Source organism: Miniopterus schreibersii, assembly GCF_964146895.1.
Source record: "Miniopterus schreibersii genome assembly, chromosome: 20".
Taxonomy (NCBI): Eukaryota; Metazoa; Chordata; class Mammalia; order Chiroptera; family Miniopteridae; genus Miniopterus; species Miniopterus schreibersii.
This window is the reverse complement of record NC_138122.1, coordinates 12,233,122-12,250,965: the sequence shown is the minus strand read 5'-3', so window position 1 is coordinate 12,250,965 and position 17,844 is coordinate 12,233,122. Positions and strand designations below refer to the sequence as shown.

General features: G+C 53.7%; 1 protein-coding gene across 2 annotated transcripts in view; it reads right to left on the bottom strand.

Moving 5' to 3' along the window:
- TXNRD2 (thioredoxin reductase 2) overlaps positions 1 to 17,844 on the bottom strand; it is a 41,408-nt gene that overhangs the window by 15,850 nt on the left and 7,714 nt on the right. For both annotated transcript variants that reach the window (XM_081123393.1, XM_081123392.1), the window contains exons 6-11: positions 17,592 to 17,670; positions 17,224 to 17,286; positions 13,555 to 13,625; positions 5,890 to 5,909; positions 4,995 to 5,086; positions 2,787 to 2,961 (exon numbers count right to left, since the gene is read on the bottom strand). In XM_081123393.1, coding sequence (XP_080979519.1) covers positions 2,787 to 2,961; positions 4,995 to 5,086; positions 5,890 to 5,909; positions 13,555 to 13,625; positions 17,224 to 17,286; positions 17,592 to 17,670 — 500 coding nt within the window. The remainder of the gene's footprint in view (positions 1 to 2,786; positions 2,962 to 4,994; positions 5,087 to 5,889; positions 5,910 to 13,554; positions 13,626 to 17,223; positions 17,287 to 17,591; positions 17,671 to 17,844) is intronic.

Below are 17,844 nucleotides of genomic sequence, written 5' to 3'. Positions count from 1 at the left end.
GCCATCTGGGCTGTTCCAACAGTGGCCAGAACGCCCATAGCCCAGGGATAAATGCGCCAAAGCCTTCATCTTTCCCTCGAGTTGGGGACAGAGAACCTTCCCGAGAGGCTGGAGATGTTGGGGGCAGGGGGGTTTCAGCTCTTGATTTTCCAGGCTGCTATCCAAACGCCTTTCGTCCGCACTTTAAAACAAAATCTAAGCTAAACTAAAGCCGACCACCAGCCTAGAAGCATTTACGCTCGGAAATGTCCACTCCTGACACTCGTCCTGCTCCTACTCCCCCAGACAGCCAGGGATTCAGGCCACAACTGGTTAACTGTGCAGGGCGAATTCGAGCCGGCAGCGCAGGCTGACTGTCTTCACTCAGCACTGTAATCGGCACATCTGCAGACAGGAAATCCTCCTCGCTGCGAGTTCCCAGTCTATTATCTGAGACACCTGGTGTGGGTGGGTGATTCAGAGACAAACAATGAGAGGGCCCCCTGCACAGCAATTAACTGCTTTAACTGCTAATGTGTTTAATCCACCACGTGGAGATCAAGGCTGCTCGGAGGAAGAGGCTCAGAGTCCTCCTTGGCTTCCAGACTGCAGGCTGACTTTGCCATCCCTACGTCCACTGTCCTCACCGGCTGTGGCCAGGCATCAGGCACACGGACATCTGGGCTAGGCCAGTGCTCAGCCCCACGGGAGCTCCTTGCAGCCCTCAGCGTGTGTGGATGGGCACGAGGGGCGTCCTTCCCTCTTCTGTTTTTAGCTGATGTGAAAGCCCAGCTCACGGCTGGGCGGGATGTCCGGTCTGAGAGCTCTGTTGCCCCAGCCGTGTGGCCCCAGCCGTGTGGCCCCCAGGGCATTTTATTTTAACCTCCTGGATTGGATCATCCTTTATTGCAAGTAGAAATAGTGCCTGGTTTAAGGCTTACAGGGTAAACCATCAGAAAACATTCCCAGTTGTTAAACTGGGAAGTGACTCCTGATGTTTACAAAACCTGGCCCGGGAGCGAGCAGCACAGTCAGCACATGCCCGTGCAGCCCCAGAAGGCGTGCCAGAAACCGCCGCCACCGCAGCGCCGCCTGGGGAAGCAAGGTCAAAGGCCAAGGGCTGTGAAAAGCTTACACCCCCAGCATCAATCACACCGGGCAGACTGTCTGGGGATGCTCTTTTTGAAAATACAAAAAATAAAATGGCCTCCTGGTGGGGGAGGGCAGGCATGCGTGCTGGGGGGCCTGGCTTGCCAGCCACCAGGCCCTGCCTGGGAGCTAGGGGGCCCTGAAGCTTGCCGAGGGCACAGCCCCTTGCCCTCTGAGCTGCTGCCATCAGCATGACCCCAGCAGGTAGCTCTGGGTGCAGGCTTGCACCTTGGTGCAAAGGTGGAGACCAGGGATATGGGGGGCACAGGGAGACAGCAGAAGGTGAAGGAGTAGTGCTGGGGTGAAAATGGGAGGGAGAAACATGCCACCTCCCGGTTTAGAACAGAGTTTAAGATATTAAATGTCAATTTACATTTCTGAGTCTGAACAGTTACACAATTTTTCACAGTGTTTATCAGAGCAAACCTACTTAAAATTTACTTTTACAATTTGATCAAGAATATTTCCTTTGGTGACTTATTGAATTTTAACGAAGAGGCACTAAATTCATAAATTCACTCCGGGGCTTTTTAGATCTTTTCCCTTGTTCTTCAAATCTGCTTGTGTTGACCAGACAGAAGTGAAAAGCTCTGACTCTTCTGGAGTTCAGTTCACCTTGTGATTTCCAATCATTCTGAGCAACTCAGGGGAAATAGGCTTTTCAGAAATGCATTGCTCTGTGATGCAGCCCTGCTCCTCCCAGGAGCCCCACCTCAGGGAGCACCAGAACCTAGCGACCAGGTCTTGGCAAACACTGACAGGACAGCCCATCTGAGTGACAGCCCCTCTGCGTGCTCGGTAACCATGCGCTTCACGGACACGGAGCCCCATGACAATTCTGTTAGCCACATGGATTCTGAGCCTAGGCTCACAGAAGAGGGACAACTGACCAGGCAGAGAAAACCCCTCAAACTGAAAATATCATGAACGAGAGACACCTCAATTGCTCCAACTTTAAACATGCAAGTTGACGGGTGATTAGGAAGACAACACTCTAACCCTGGAAGCCACAGCAGATGTGTCCCAGCAGAAATCAGGCTCCTGATGGCACCATGTCTGGGAGCCCTGTTCTCCCATCCAGCTCCGGGCCTTTCCTCAAAGCCCCCTCCCTCAGCCCAGCCCAGGTCCAGGCCCTGCCAAGGATCTCCCCCCCCCCCCAACCCCGACATCCACACTCTCCACCCTTTTCCTCAGGGGGGCCCAGCCTGGAAGGCAGTGTGTCCTGCAAATTGGGTAATGGGCTAGTTCTGCACAGCCACACTTGCCCAGCCTCCGCCCCCTCCAAAAGCTGTTCCCAGGCCTCTCAGAGGACTGGAGGGTGAGGACACAGCCCACACCTGGCTGGAAAAGGCCTGAAGTCTCTGCCCTACCACTGGATGCTGTCTTTGGAAATCTGCAGTGTGACTTCTGGAAAGGCTAGTAAAACGACCCCTCCTAGCATGTGATGGCCTGCAGAGCTCAAAGCACCCACTGGGAAGTACCAGAAGCAATCCCACAAGTCTTCATAATGACCCGAGAGGTGCACTGTATAGGTGGCCAACCCACCTAAGAGCCAACAGGATGAGGGGAGCCCCTGGAGGCAGGGAATGGGAAGTGGTGCCACTGCTCTCCACGTGTGCGCACTCATGCATGTGCATGTATGGCTTGCACACCCTTACCTATGGCCCACAGGACAGTGTTGAAAGTGTCCATGTCCTCCTTGCCAGAGGCGAGGTCCTTCCAGGTGACCTGAAGCTGATTGTCCAGGAGCCTCCTCACTCTCAAGGGGGTGCAGCCCCTCAGAAACTGGGTTCCATGAGAAGCCATGTAGTCCGTGACCAAGGATGACATTTGCTGCGAAGCACAAGAGAACATGCTGTGAGAACCAGGTGGCAATGAAAATGTCGCTACTGATTACTGGGAAGAGAGGACCTGGCCGCCTGCCTCCTTGAAAAGGCCCCGAGGTGGGGGCAAAAGGGGACTGTTCAAAGAAGAGGGTTCAGTGCTCCCCTTCTTCTACATGGCCCCATGCAGACCGCCCCCACCTCTGGGTCCCCCTGTTCTCTGTGGAGCTGAGAGAAGAGCCAGGAGAGCATCTGGCACCTTGTTACCCCACCCCCCAGCTCCAAATCTGAGAACCCTGAGCCCTTCAGTTAGGATGCACTTGACTTTTGAGCTCTTCTTCAGATGCTAATTACCTGTCTTCACCAAAAGTAATGACAGAGAAGCACCCCTTTCTCCTGGGGGCTCTGCTCTGCCTGAACCATTAAATGGTGCTCAGCTCCCCACCCCACCCCCAACGAGTATGGTCGGCAACTCTGCCACTGGGGAGCTGGGACAGTAGGTGGGCACCTCTGTTCCCCAACTAGAAACGCAGGAGTAGTGGGTGTTGCTGTGGGGTGGGTCATCTGTAGACATGGCTCCTTCCTCCTAGCCCAGGAGACTTTGCACTCCCAGGCAGCAGATGGCGGACCTGGAGCCATTGTGGGGCTTGTCGCAAAGACACAGTCAGCCACAGTGTCTTTTTTCAGGAGAAAAAGTTACTGTTTAAATCCTCTGTCGTCTGCTCAGAAGGGACCGGTACACCAGGAGAAGCCCTGCCTATCTGGGGTTGTCACCCGGTCACAGGAACAGGTAGGTAGGTTGCCTGTCCCTCCTAGATCCCTCTGGACTCCAGAGAGGCCTGGACATCCCGGTCACAGTCTGAAGGGGAATTGCTGGGCCCTCGAGCGACAGGGCCAGTCCACTGTCCCTAGGCTGGCCACCGGGTCTGCACATCCCTCTTCCTGAGACACGGCCTTGGTCACCTGGCCTTGGGGCTCAGAGGCCTGTCCTGGATGCTGTGTCCCCAGGGCAGGCACTCAGGGCCTCTGCTGCTGTGACATGACAGATGAGTGTGAGAGCTGAAGGGCAAACAGCCCGCGGTGGGCACAGCACGGAGGGGTAAGTCTCTGTGTCACCTGGGCAGGGAGGGGCAGGCCCAGGAGCAGAGGATGGACTGAAGGCCAGAGGGACTGTGTGATGGGCGGCATCTATCTTCTTTTGGGGGGCATGGAGGGTTTGACATCTTAACAAGAATTCCAGACTTGGATTTTAACAGGTGACCTTTCCTTGGAGAATTTTTAGTTAAAAACACTCAATACTGGTCACATGGGTGTGTCTGCCGTCAGCATGGGTGTCTGCATCCCAGACGGGTATGAGGACAACGCGCACAGTGCAGACTTGGTGAGGTGGCCCCTGGGCTCCTGCCACACAGCAGTCAGGAGCGGACCACGACAGGCTCACCGTGCGCCGGGCTGGCACCGCCCCTGCACGGGGCATGTGGAGTGATGGGGCCTCAGAGGCTACCCTGATGCTCCAGCACTCAGGGTGGGCGGCCCACCCACTGGGGACCCAAGTGCTCATCCTGGCTCGCAGGTTACATCTTCCAGTCTGCGGCAGGTGGCTAGCACTATGGCCAGGAGCTGCCGTCTTTTCAGGTGGCCACCCAGGGCCTTGTCCGTCTGCCACCTGCTTCTTTGCCTGGTGCTCCCCTTGCTGAGGCGGCACTCCCACCGGTCCCCAGAGGAGCTCAGCAAGGAGGTGGGGACAGCACTTCTGCTGACATACACCTGCCACTTACTGGTGGAATGACTGAGGTCTGAGAGGCTGGCCTGGGTGCCCAGAGCCGCCACGCGCTCCACGTGGCAGCCGTGCTTCCACCCTCCGGCAGGTGTTTTATGTTTTATGAACAACCTCCTCATTCAACTCAAGGACCAGTTTCTAAAGAGAGAGACGCTCCCAGCCCACACCTGCACCTGCCCGGGCTGGGGCAGCTTGTGGAGGAAATGTGCCACAGACTGGGGAGAGCAGAGTCACAGGGTGGGGGCCGGGCCCACAGGCGTTACCTGGTCGAAGCCCCGCAGAGGGATGCTGCGCATCATGACAGTGGTGTGCAGCCCAAGCCCAGTGAGGAAGCCAGCACACTCCAGGGCCACATCTGCCAGAGGCAAGCTGAGGAACGCTAACTAGCTGATCAGGACATCGTGCCAAGTGGCAAGATCCCCAGGGCCCTACGCCAACAGCCCACTTCCCACCAGTCCCCAGCTAGCCCAAAGGAGGCTCCCACCACCAGCCGCAGAGAACCCCCTAACCCTAGCTCTCAAACGCACGTCCGGGACGAGGCAGGGGCTCCTTCCAGCACCCATGGGCCAGGTAGCTTCTGCCTCCATGGGGCATCTGTCCAGACTCCCTGGAGTTTCATCTCAGCCTCCGTCTAGGATCAGGCCCACTGTGTGGGGTCCAAGTGGTGATGGAAAGGAAGCACTCCCTCCGTGAAAGACATGGCAGCAGCTTCTGGCCCATGCTCTCTGCTAGCAGTCCCAGCACTTTCATCTTTCCTTGAATGTCCCCCCTCCTGACCCCAGGTCCTCCCGCAGCTCCTCTCCTGACCCTCTCCGGGTCTACTGCTCCCTCTAAAGGCACCGGCCTGAGTGAGTGGGGCTGCTCTCAAGGGAGGGTCACCTGCCTCACGGCTGTGTCCAGCTGGCCCAGCTGTCTGAGCTGCCTCCGTGTGCGGCTCAGGAAAAGCCTCCAGGAAGCCCTAGCCTCAAAGGTCAGCCTAAAATTGTCCCCTGAGTGCAGGTCATCCAGTCTGAGTGGCCCTGTAAGTGCCTGTTTCCAGGCAGCAGGGTGTACTCCCGGACAGAGGGAGAGCAGCAGGGGAGGGGCTCTGGGCACTGAGTGTCCACTCTCCAGACTATAGGCAAGGACCTTTGTCACCTGCATGCTATCAAAGGATACAGCTTGCTCCAACCACCAACCTGTTAGAGGAATGAACACAGAGAAAAAGAACAGCAGTGAGTCTCACATGTGGCCCACCATCACACACAAGCAGCTGTTCCCAGTGGGGGCTCTGCCGTGGGGACAGGGCCCTTCAGTCAGCTGATGTGTCACTGCTGATGAGTCAGCTGGGGCTGACTGTTCAAATAGTTTGTCCCAAGGTACAAAACCTACTTCCCAGAGGCTGCAGCTGTGAAATACAACATGACAAACAGTGTCATTGAATCAGAAAATTGCCTGGTGGTGAAGGATGTGAGTGGCCAGTGACAAAACAGCACATGTCCTATGAAAGGCCCTGGAAATGGGGCTGACATGGGTTCCACAGACATGTTGGGAAAAGCTGTTAAGAGGAAGCAGAAGGGTTTTCCTTCTGTCCTAAGGTCAGTTCTGCCTTGGAGTCTCTCTGGACCTGCAGCCAGGGTGGGGACAAAGATGCTTTTCAGAATGGGGAGGGCAACAGACGGTGGGGTGGGGGCTCCTAGAAAGCATCACCTATGGGCAGAACACTCTTGGACCATGAAAGGCCAGGCTGGAAGTGCTGACACCTGCCTGTCCAGCCCCTACACACACAGGCCCAGGGCCTGGAAAGCCAGCTCCTCTGAGCAAGGAAGAGGGTACCTGGGAGGAGGGGCAGACACAGGACACTGGGACCCAGCAGAATCATTTAAAATATCTGCCACAGTAGTATAAAGCCTCTCCTGTAATTCAGCTCCTCGCTCTGCATGCACACACATACACACTTGCACGCATGCACACACATGCACATATGCACGGAACCGAACGCAGAATGAAAACTCCCAGCCTGGGAGGCGATGTGTGGGTGGGCTTGTCAGATCACTCCTTCAGCCTTTGAACAAGAGGAGGTGATGTAAGGATGGATAAGCCCAATGTCAGCTCTAATCCCGGCAGGTACTAATGATATAATTCCATTTCAAGAAGTGGCGTATCCCATGGAACACTCCCGCAGGTGCCCTGTGAGAAGCAACTGGTGCATGGCTTCCTCTCAGGAGCTGGGGACAGAGCCATGGAGTCACGCCTGGGTTGACCGCAGCATGCTCAGTACATGAGGAAGCCAAGGGTGACTCATGTACCTGTATCACATATATGTCTATGCATAGGTACATTTTCAAAATTATAAAACCTACCTTTTTTTGGACTTGATGTATATGGTGAAAGGTATAAGCCTTTCTTTAAGATATGAGATTATGATACAAACACATTTTAGCTACTTTGACTATCCCGCCCCAAATGCAGGAACAAAGTTGGGTTAGAGCATCAATGCTGAACACACAGCGAATGCCCTTTGCTCCGATTCCAGGGGCAGCAATGGTGTGGGCTGACCGCCTCCTGGCGAGGCGTGCTGTGCAGGCACCAGGGCAACACCTCTGTCCTCCAACTAGCCTGTCCCTGCTTGTCTACGAGCCTTCCTGTCTCTGTAAAAGTGGGCCATCCTGCGGAGTGGACTGTCCACAGCCCATGGCCTACAGAACAGCTCCAGGCCCTCATGCCACATTGCTGTATGCAACGCAGCCATTTGGGCAAGAACATTGTTTCTGCAGCCCCCACACACCTCCCCACCCCCCTGCACTATGCAGACAGGGAGTTGGATGGGGAGATAGGGCAGGCAAATGCCGAATCCCCAGCTCCTACCACAGAGACTCCTCAGTGCCCTGGGCCTCCCACTCCCATCTCAAAGTCATGGGTGCCCCAACCCCAGGCCACCAGCTTTGAGTCGCTGACAGAGGGTATGTTTGGGAGGAGGGAGGCACCAGCCAGGCCTCTCCTAAGGGGGTGTCCTTAAGAAATGTGTGCAGCTGAAATCTCACAAACAAAAGCAGGCATCCCAGGTATATCGAGGGCAACTCTGGGCCTCTTCTTGCCTTCATGAGGCAGGATTATCAACCAACCGTCTTGGTTTTCACTCCATCCCGGCCCCAAATTTATCAAATAATGATCATTCTTTGAAGAACGAAGGATCCAAGAGCTGAGCCAGAGAACTCCTTCAGCCTTTGAACAAGAGGAGGTGATGTAAGGATGGATAAGCCCAATGTCAGCTTTAATCCTGGCAGGTACTAATGGTAGATGGACTACAGTAAGAACATGCTGGAGGAAAAGTGGAGACAGACACCAGTGCCTCCAGGTCGTGAGTGGGGAGAGTGCCAGAAGGCAGGGGCACCATTTTGATTTTATTGGTAAGTGTGAAACTGCAGATCTGCTTCCACTGGCCACTGAGGAGACCCTCAGCCTGGATGGGGGCCTGGGAATGATGGGCTGGGACTGGTGCCAAGTCACAGTGACCGACTCAGGCCCTGGCCAGCCACAGGAGGACAGCAGTGCTACCAGCAGAAGTCAGAGGACGAGTTTGTTTGGGATTCTGAGGGCTGGAAACTTGCCTATCACTGCAGTGGGAGGCCAAGGCTAGGGATCAGCCCACGCCAGAAGTCACCGCCCGCACTTGGAGCCCGATTCAGTTTTCCATGTGTTCTGGGCAGTTCTACTCCGTGCTTTTCGGTCTGCAAACATTTTACACGAATGTATAACTACAGTAGGATTAGCCTAATCACAGGGCAGGCTTTCTTGTTCAAAATCTGAATGGGGGAAGGAAACAGAAACAAAAGCCTTAATTCAAACCCATGAAGCCCTGGCTTAAAGAGCTCTCCACCTGCCTCTCGAGTTTGAAGGCCCCTGATCTGCTCCCCAAGGGGAATACCCACAAAGTGAGGGCCTCATGGCAGGCACCTGGCCCCTTGGCAGTCCTGCCAGCGCAGGAAATGCCAAACGGGCCCCAGGGAGGCAGTGCAGGGGGTGGGGACCCAAGGCCTCCTCCCCTGTGTGGGCCAGCCCCATCCTACCCTCAGAGCCTGTTGCTAGGCCCACTTCGACCAGGACAGAGCCTCTACATTCTGGCCCCATAACGGGTGCCACCTCAAGGAGGTGTCTTCCTCAGCCCTACACGTCTTAGTCCCAGGGACACGCTCCGGGAGATGGTCAGCGGTGCTTTACAAAATGGTAGCCAGGTCCAGGCTGTTGGCTAAGCTCCCTTTTGCTGGACATAAGGATGTCACACTAAATGAATATGGAAGTTAGGCAGAAAATGAAAAAATTAAGCAGCAGTGACTTTTCCTAAATTGACGGCTGTGGCTCTTCAAAAAGTAAAACTTACATTCTCTCTCTTGCTCGCGGGAAGGGAGCAAAATGATTCCAGTACCCAATCAGCTCCTGGACTCAACAAGAATCAAACAAAGCTCCTTCCACGACCACCTCCGGCAGGCAGCACAAGATCAGCCCAAGTTACAAACCGCTCCGGGCTTCGCTCTCCCTGGGGCCCACGGACAGAGAGGGCAGGCTGTGGAGCAGCCGCAGGACAGTGCACGGTCCCGGCTGGCAAGCAGGCGGGGCAGCTGCAGGGCAGGTCGGCCAGCTCCTCACTCTGCAGACCCTCAAGGAGACCGAGGCCGCCCAAGTGGGCAGTGGGGACAAAAGCAGCCTGGTTCTTATCTGGACATGGCAACTCTGTTGCCTGGTAGGTCCAACGTGTGAGAAGAGCCGCCCCTAGGTGTCTCCAGTCTCATTCAGGTCCTCTTTGCCATCAGAGAAAGTTCTGACACTGAAGTCAGCCCAGAGCTCTAGCTCAGAGCCCAGGTCTGCAGAGAGCTGACCTCAAGTCCGGGAGTCAGCCCCCTGGGCCAGGGAGCCAAGGGAGTCTAGAGTCCAGTGACCTCGATTCCCCACCCTTAAGGCACCTGAACAGTTGCAGCAGACACAAACCAGAGGGTTGGGTGGCTGGGCCCAAGCCCTACCAGGCTGCCTGGGGCCAGCAGGCCTCAAAGGGGAGGTGGCCCTCCACGTGAGCAAGCAAACATCACGGGGCTGTGGGATCGAGGTGGAGCCAGGCTGCCTCTGGGGCACTTGGATCTAGAAACACCAGTGTCTGCCTCCTTTCAGGAGCTGTGGGGAGTGGGCCGCCTTTCTCCCCTTCCACACTTGCTCCACCTGCCCGGGGGCTGCCTAGCTGAAAGGCTGGGTGGTGCAGGGCTTGAGTGCTGCCTCTGAGCCCCCTTATGTAGGGCTGTACACCCCCTCTGGGCCCCCATTTCCTCCATGGTGGCAGACAGCTTCCCAAAGGGGCCATTATTCCCCTGCCCCTTCCTTACCAAGGAACTCCTGCCAGCCCAGAGGACCCTGTCCTTGCTCCAGAATCACCCACTCGTCTGCAACTTGCCCTGGGTTTCCACAGAAAAATAAACAGACTGATGGAAAAGGCAAACAGGCTGGACTCGAAGCCGGTGTTCAGGTGGCAAAGCTGAAGACGCCAACTGTGTAGTCCTGCCTTGGCCCCGCATGTGCTGGCCCGGGCCCCGCCTGGCCTCAGAAGGTCCTGGTCACAAGTTCGGGAACTCACGCAGCACATCAGGAGTCCTCTACACATAACGCGTCACCTCCAGGGGTCCCAAGGCAGGTACCCAGCTGCGTAGTGAGGGTGTTGATTCTGCTTTCCACCGACTGGGCTCAGGCTTGGCCACCCCACCCCCGACCCTGCCATCTGTCTAGCCCTGGGCTCCTCAGACCTGGACACCAGCAAGGAAGGAAAGGGGTCTCCTCACATGCCCAGGAGGCCAGGAGGCCACTGTGGGGTCCAAAGAATAGCAAAGGTGGCGTGGAGCAAACTCAGGAGGCAGAAGCCGCAGGCCCCACTGTGGGCTCCACTTGCCAGATCTGAAGCTACTGGTTATTGTGCTCAATGAAGACACTCCCTGGAAGAAGGTCCCAGCTGCTGCCCGGGCCCCATCACGGGGAGAGAGGAAGAGGGAGAGGCCTGTATATGCTGCAGAACCCATGAGAAACCTGGGGCTGGGTGTGCCCACCTGAAGCTACCAACAGGCCTTGGGGGAGCTGGGACACAGCACCCGCTGTAGGAGACCAGGCACACTGGGCACCCTTGGCCACCAGCCTGGCCTCCTTGATGGGGCCAAGTAGAAACGTCCCGCCCGGTTGACAGGAGGCACTTGGGGCCAGGGGGCAGCCCTCAGGTCCATATTAATTTCAGCTCCATTTTAAAGGCGAGTTAAAATAAACACGGGGAATATTTATAAGGCAAATAAATCTGGCAGAAACAGCCCCTCCAAGTGTGAGCAGAGGCCTCCCCCTCAGCCCCAGCCCAAGCTGATAAAATACAGAAATGCTACTGTAGACCCTGCGGGCTTATTTTGACTGCACGGAGGAATGTAACATGTAAACACTGACTCCCATATCACACTGTTACAACTTGCATTAACAGCACCGGACAAAAGCTGCATTTTCACAGAAGCATCGTACAGGGATATATCTCCAGCTTAATTTTTTAAAAAAACCATTTCCTCACATAAATCATGCTCAGAACGAAACGGGTGACTGATACATTGCAAACACTTTTTTTCTTAAACAATAACATACCTAGATTCCTTCTAAACGAAAGAGCTTGTTTAAAAAAAAACTCCTAATTTTTTTTTTTTTCTGAAGAAAATAAACACTACAGTTTCTTTCCTGACCAAAGTATCTGGGGCTGTGTCTTCCTGGCGGAATGGGCCACAGCCTCCAGCACACAGCCACAGAGGAGCAGCGCAAGCCAGGGCCACCTCGCTGAGTGCCACCAGTACCCACTACAGCCAGGCCTCCCTCCCTAGCCCTGTCAGAAGACAATGCCAGGCACTCCCGCCAGTGGCACAGAAAACCGGAGTTGAGAGCCAGAGCAGGACAGGGACTCAACTTCAGGATGGAGCTTTCAGACTGGTTGAGGGGCTGAGCAGTCAGTGTCGCTGGACTGCAGCAGCTTGGCCTCGACCTCACCACACCACAGATGAATTGCAAACACCCCAGGACACAAAGGCAAATCTGAAGGGTGGAAACCCTAAAGGAAAACACTGGAGCTTTTTTTAAAAATAATCTTGGGGGTGGGGCAGGTCTTCCAGAACATGCAATAAATCTAAAACCCATTAAGTGTAAAAAGAGATCTAAGTTACATTAAAAAAAACATTTGTACATTGCACAAGTTAAAAGACATGACAAGCTGAGAAAGTCTGCAACATAAACGACATGGGATCACAGTCCTAATATGCAAACCAGCTGGAAGATAAGAGATAAGAGAAGAAAAAGAAAAACCAGAAAGAAAGCAGGCCAAGGACTAAGCTGACAATTTGCACGTGCGCGCGCACACACACTCACACATAAACTCACATACAGACACTCAATTTTAAACGGCCAATAAATATATAAAAAGATAACTAATAACAGCAAACACAAATAAAACCTACTGGATAGTCAAAGACAGAAGAACAGAAACCCAGAAATTATGCATAAAGAGAAAAAAATGGTAACTGTGACAACATAAATATTAAAAACTTCTGCATGAAAAACTATCTCCAAGTCAAAAGACAAACCACAGTCTAGGAGGCTGGGGGGAGGTGATGGACAGAGGGACACAAACCTGCATGAGCTTGAGCGCAGATGCTGGGAAGGACCCAGACATGCCTTGGGCAGAAGCAAATGGCGCTCACCTGAGGGGACAAGAAAGGATCCTTTCCATTTTATGCCTTATTGTGAGTAGAAGGGGGACAGGAGGCAGAAATGCACGTGTAACAGGGTGCAGCCCGCCAGGAGGGAGCATGTTAGCGGAAGTGTGAAGGTGTGAAGGGCACCTGCCCTGAACCTGGGGTTTCTACTTGAGAAAACACCCTGACAGGTATATGTATGCACATCAAGGGTTTCCATTGTAATATTTATAACAGTGAAAAACACCGAAGGTTTCCATTGCAACATTTTATAACAATGAAAAAGAGAAACTATTGAGATTCTTGTGAATGGTGGAAAGATAAAATAAACTACAATATATCTATTCAAGGGAATCCAGCCTCAGCCCTGAACAAAACTGCTTCATGAACAGGAAATGATAACAGTGAGCAGAGTGTGTGACATGCACACACTCTCCATGCACACAACAGACACATACACACTGCCCACATGTATACTTGTGCACACATGCCTGTCCACCTCTGGACACACTTTTCCATCCGTTATTTTCTGTACGCAGGTCCCAAGGCAGCCCAGTGCTGCTCACAACTAAACCTCTGCTGCCCTCTGGTGGTCTTTGTGGTCCCTGTGAGCATGAAGTCCCCTCCAAAACCCACAGGCAGGAGCTGTCTGGCTTCTGAGGCCTCTGGAACCTTCCTTGCTAGATCTCTGGGATGTCCAAGGTGCAAACCAGGTGAAAGCAAGAAAGTTTGACTGAGGCCAGAGGAGGTGACAGCTTTTCCTGATGACCTGAACCTCTCTGCCTCCTTGAATAACCCTCTCTCTGATGTCTCTGACAGGACCCACTGGAACCCTGAGGATCCAGGGAACCCTGTTTGAAAATCATTGCCCTAGACAAAAAATGTGCGATTCACTTTGTGACACATGTGCCATCAGTTCTAAGATAGTCACAGGATGAGTCAACAACCCCTCTCAGGGACACAAATAATGGGCTTTCTCTGCTCTCAGGTAGATGGGAAGGAATGCACTCGGAGAGAGGACCACACAGTATCCTACACAGCCCCGACGTTTATGAAGATGAACAAAGGGGACCCCACTCAGGCACGTATCAGGTCTTACGTTTTCCCAGGGGACTCCTTCAGCCAGAAGATGTCATCACTTGTAATTCCGTGTTCCATGGCGCCTTCAATCTATCCAGAAAAGAGGACCAATGTGAGACGTGTCACTGGGCCTGGACACTTCCTCAAAGGGGATGCCCATTTTATAGAAACAACACAACCAGAACCACCCCAGCCCACTTATGGGTACACTTCCCTGCTCCACAGACTTTTCTTCAGGTTGTGGCCTCTAGGGACAGGGGGCCTGTCTATGTCTAACTCCGTGTGCCATCTGGCCGGCATAACAGCACCGAGCTCTCCTTGGCTATGCACGGTGACCAGGGAGCCAGGGCACAGCCAGCAGCTCCTTCTTCTCTGCTCTCCAGGACCCCAACCTTCATCCAGACCCTGAGCTATGGCGGAGGGGATCTAGCAGGGGGTGGGAGGGCAAGCCATCTCCAAGGGCACCAGGCTGAAGGCTGGATGCAACCAGACACCCTCAAGGGGAAGCACAGGTGGGCCCATGCCCAGGAATTATACAGATCATCCCGTGTCCCAGCGGGGCCTGGTGAGGGGCTGTCAAGCAGGTGGGGACATCAGGGCGAGTGCTCTCTCAGAGGCCGGTGAGAGTAAGATGTACTGGTGGAGAGGAAATGGATTTCAAACAGTTTATGATTCCAATTGGCAAAAAAAATAAAGTCAGGGATTTCTTGGGTTTGCTGAAGGAAAACCAAAAGGTCTGAAAATCAAAGGGACTGAAACACAAGCAAGTCTTGGCAGGCACCCAGGGAGGTGGGCAGTAGGGTCATCCTGGGTGAAGTGTCAGAGAGAAGAGTCAGCACTAGGACTGGCAGCTCCTGCCTCATCTCCCTCGCGGTGAACGGAGACATCAGCAGCTGCCCAGCCCAGGTCCGGCAGAGTGGAGCCAGGCCAGTATGGACACCCTGGCATGGGTATGTGTGAGGTCCTGCCCAGTGCCTCAAAAGAGCTGAGATCGCTGCCTGGCTCCTGGGAGCTGACTGTGGCCTTCAGGAGCTTTAGACTAGGTGAGGGTCACTGATAGTCACCCACTTTGCCCCTCGCTGCTATAGCTATCTTGGACAATAGCGCCCTGCCATCCTACAAAGCCATGCAGCCTGCCCAAGGGCCATCCCCGTGCACAAGCTGCCCGGTCCCCTCTGGAGGCTGCTCTTGCTGGCCTGGCAGCAGAAGGAAGGCCCAGTGGTCTCTGAGGACTGGTGGGAGGTATGCTTTTTCCTCGGCAGAGAAAAGTGCGAAACAGAAACTGGAGGTTCGGGGTTTAGGCATCTGAGAAGAAACAGAATCAGTCCTGTTCTTCCATCTGTGCTCCACTTGGGCCTAACTAGGAGGCAGGAGTGGCTTCCAGGTCTGTGGGCCCTGTGGGCCTGTGCACTTTGCTGCGGCCCATGCGGAGACTCAGGGCTTGCAACGCCCATTTCCTGGGGACTCTGGGAGACCTTTGAGGATGTAGCCTCAGCCAACACCCCCTGTACTCTCCTGCTTCCCATCCCCCCACCTGGGGACGCTTCCTCAGCTCCACCTTCCTCATGGGGGGTGGGAGAGGACAGGGAAGCCCCCACGGGTGAGACTGGGCCAAGAGGTGACTTCAGCAAAAATGGTGTGGACTGAGGACCTCCCAAAGTTCACCCCTCCATAGAAACAGCAAAAGAGCTAGCAAAAACTATTGGACTCAACTTTTTCACAGCTCTGGAAATTAACTAAAGGCTTGTGGCAACACAGGGAACATTAAAACAAGAGAAATGGCTGAAACCTGGTATGAATGGTAGGTTTCGTGGAGTTTAAACTTACTCTAGGCCCCATCCCCCAGCTCAGTGGCAGCCTTGAAAAATGACAGTAAGGAGAGAGCAGAACGGAGCTGGAGCCTGTTCAAAGCTCCTTCCCAAAGAGCAGTCATTGGTTGACCTTGCTGGTGGTTTCCTGAAAGACCCCTCTCGATAGGCTTGTCTTCCTCTGACCTCGTCTGAACTCGCCCAGTGCTGAAAGCCTGTCCCTGGGGAGGATTTGCCCAATGACTGAACATCACGGCTGCCTGAAGTGATGGATAACAGTTGACGCAAACAACACACTAACCAAAAGCGGAAAAGGAAAAGCTGAGGAATGAGATGTCCACAGGGGCTCTGAAAACCTCCAACATGTTCCTGGGATCTGGACAGCCAGGCGTAGGCACCGGGCTGTGCACGCACCCGGGAAAGGCCTGAACTGGCACCGAGCTCTCCCCTCTGGCTGAGCTCGGGCTCTGCACTGGCAGGAAGTGAGAGCTAAGGCAGAGCCTCTCCTGCCTGGCTCAGTGCTGAAGGTTTGCCTCACAACGCCCACCGGGCCCTCAGCAAGGAGGGGAGATTCCTTGGTTCCAGGTGTATAAAGAAGCCTCTGTCCAGTCATTAGCTGACCACTACGCTAAGTGAGCAGAGGATTCAGAGGCCTCACACAACAAAGAACAAAGGCTTTACAAAATCAGTTCAGAAAAGTCACCCAACGGCAATAAACAAAATCCTACTGCAGAGAGAGACTGATTTCCAGAGTTAACACATTATTTAATTTGAAAAGTTCTGTTGTCAACAAAAAATGATGAAACAGGCAAAGAAACAAGAAAGTATGACCTTCGTACATGCTGGTAGGAGTATGAAATGGTGCAGCTGCTTTGGGAAACAGTCTGGAAGTTCCTCAGGAGGTTAAACACAGAGTTAATATTTGACCCAGCAACTCCATCCTAGGTATACTATATACTCAAGAGAAGTGAAAACTTAAGTCCCCAGAAAAACTCCTACACAGGTTTTCACAGCAGCATTATTTTTAAGAGCTAAAAGTGTAAACAACCCAAATGCCCATCAACGGACAAGGGTATGAACAAAACGTGGTACACACATACAATGCAATATTATTCAGTCATAAAAGAAATGAAGTTCTGATACGTGCTACACCATGAACGAACCCTGAAGACATGCTAAGTGCACAAAGGCCACATCGTGTGTGATTCTATTTCTGTGAAATGTCCAGAACAGGTAAGTCCACAGAGACGGAAAGCAGACCAGCGGCAGCCAGGCGCTGGGGAAGCAGGGAGTGGAGAGCGACTCTAAGGGGTACAGGGACGCATGCTGGGGTGCTGGAAATGTCCTGAATTAAGTGGTGGTGATGTCTGCACAACTCTGTGAAACACCCATTGAATTGTACCCTTCAAAAGGGTGTATTTTATGGCATGTGAATTTTATGTCAATTAAAAAAAAAAGATCGGGGTTTGCAGGAGGAAGCAAAAGGCTTAAGTCCTGGATGTTCCAATGTTTTGAGGCTGAAGAGGAAAGGAGGGATCAACAAAGGGGACAGGACGAGTGGCGCTGAGATAAAAGGAGAGCAGCTCTGTGGTGTCCCAGGAGCCCGCTGAAGAGAGGGTTGAGAACGGCCCTTAGGGCTCAGCGGTGCGGGGGCCCCGGGGACCCGATCCAGCCGAGGGGATTCGAAAGAGAACTGAGAAATAGAAAGTAACAATAGTGAGCACATAACATTTTTTTTTTAAAGAAGAGGAAGAGAGATGGGGAGAGAGGGGAATGCTGCTGGTGCAGGAAGCATGAGTAGCCAACAGTGTGTCACGTAAGCCCAGAGACCATGAACGTGGCCAGGGAGCAGGGGAAGGCTGTGTTCTGAGGACACTCACGTGCGTGGGGTACCTTGGTCGCCCTCCAGTAGCGATGACAATGTGCTCAGCCGAAAGTAGAGTCTGAGAAGAAACCAAGAAAGCCAGAGTCAAACAGGTACACTGTGGTCACCGACGCAGAGGACTCGATGCCAGCAGGTACCCCAGGGCAGAGACCCACGATTCTAATTAAAACCTCTGACCCTGTGGTCAGCAGCTCATCACCCACCCTGTCGCCCGTCGCCCATGCAGCTGGCATGTGACTCGTCCATGATCCGTTTCATCCCTCATAAAGAATTACAAGCAGCCTCAGAGGAATCTGTCTCCTCAACTCAGCAGCACTTGCTACTGAGAAGAGCACCAAGGTCCGAGGATGGGTCAGGACTCACCTCTTTCCCACCTTTTGTGACACCGCGAACCACGTGCTCATTAACAAAGCTGGCCTTCATATTAAAGTACGTGACTTTTCTGCAAAAATAAATAGAACTTTCCAATATTTCCCATACAAATTCAGCATTGCCTATGGGATGAAACAGGGAGCACTGTGCAGGCTGGTAAAATGTGAGCGCGGGCCCACAGTCCACCATCCTCCACCCACAGTTCAGGTGGGGAAGAGGTGAGCAGAGGAGGGGCAGCTTGCCA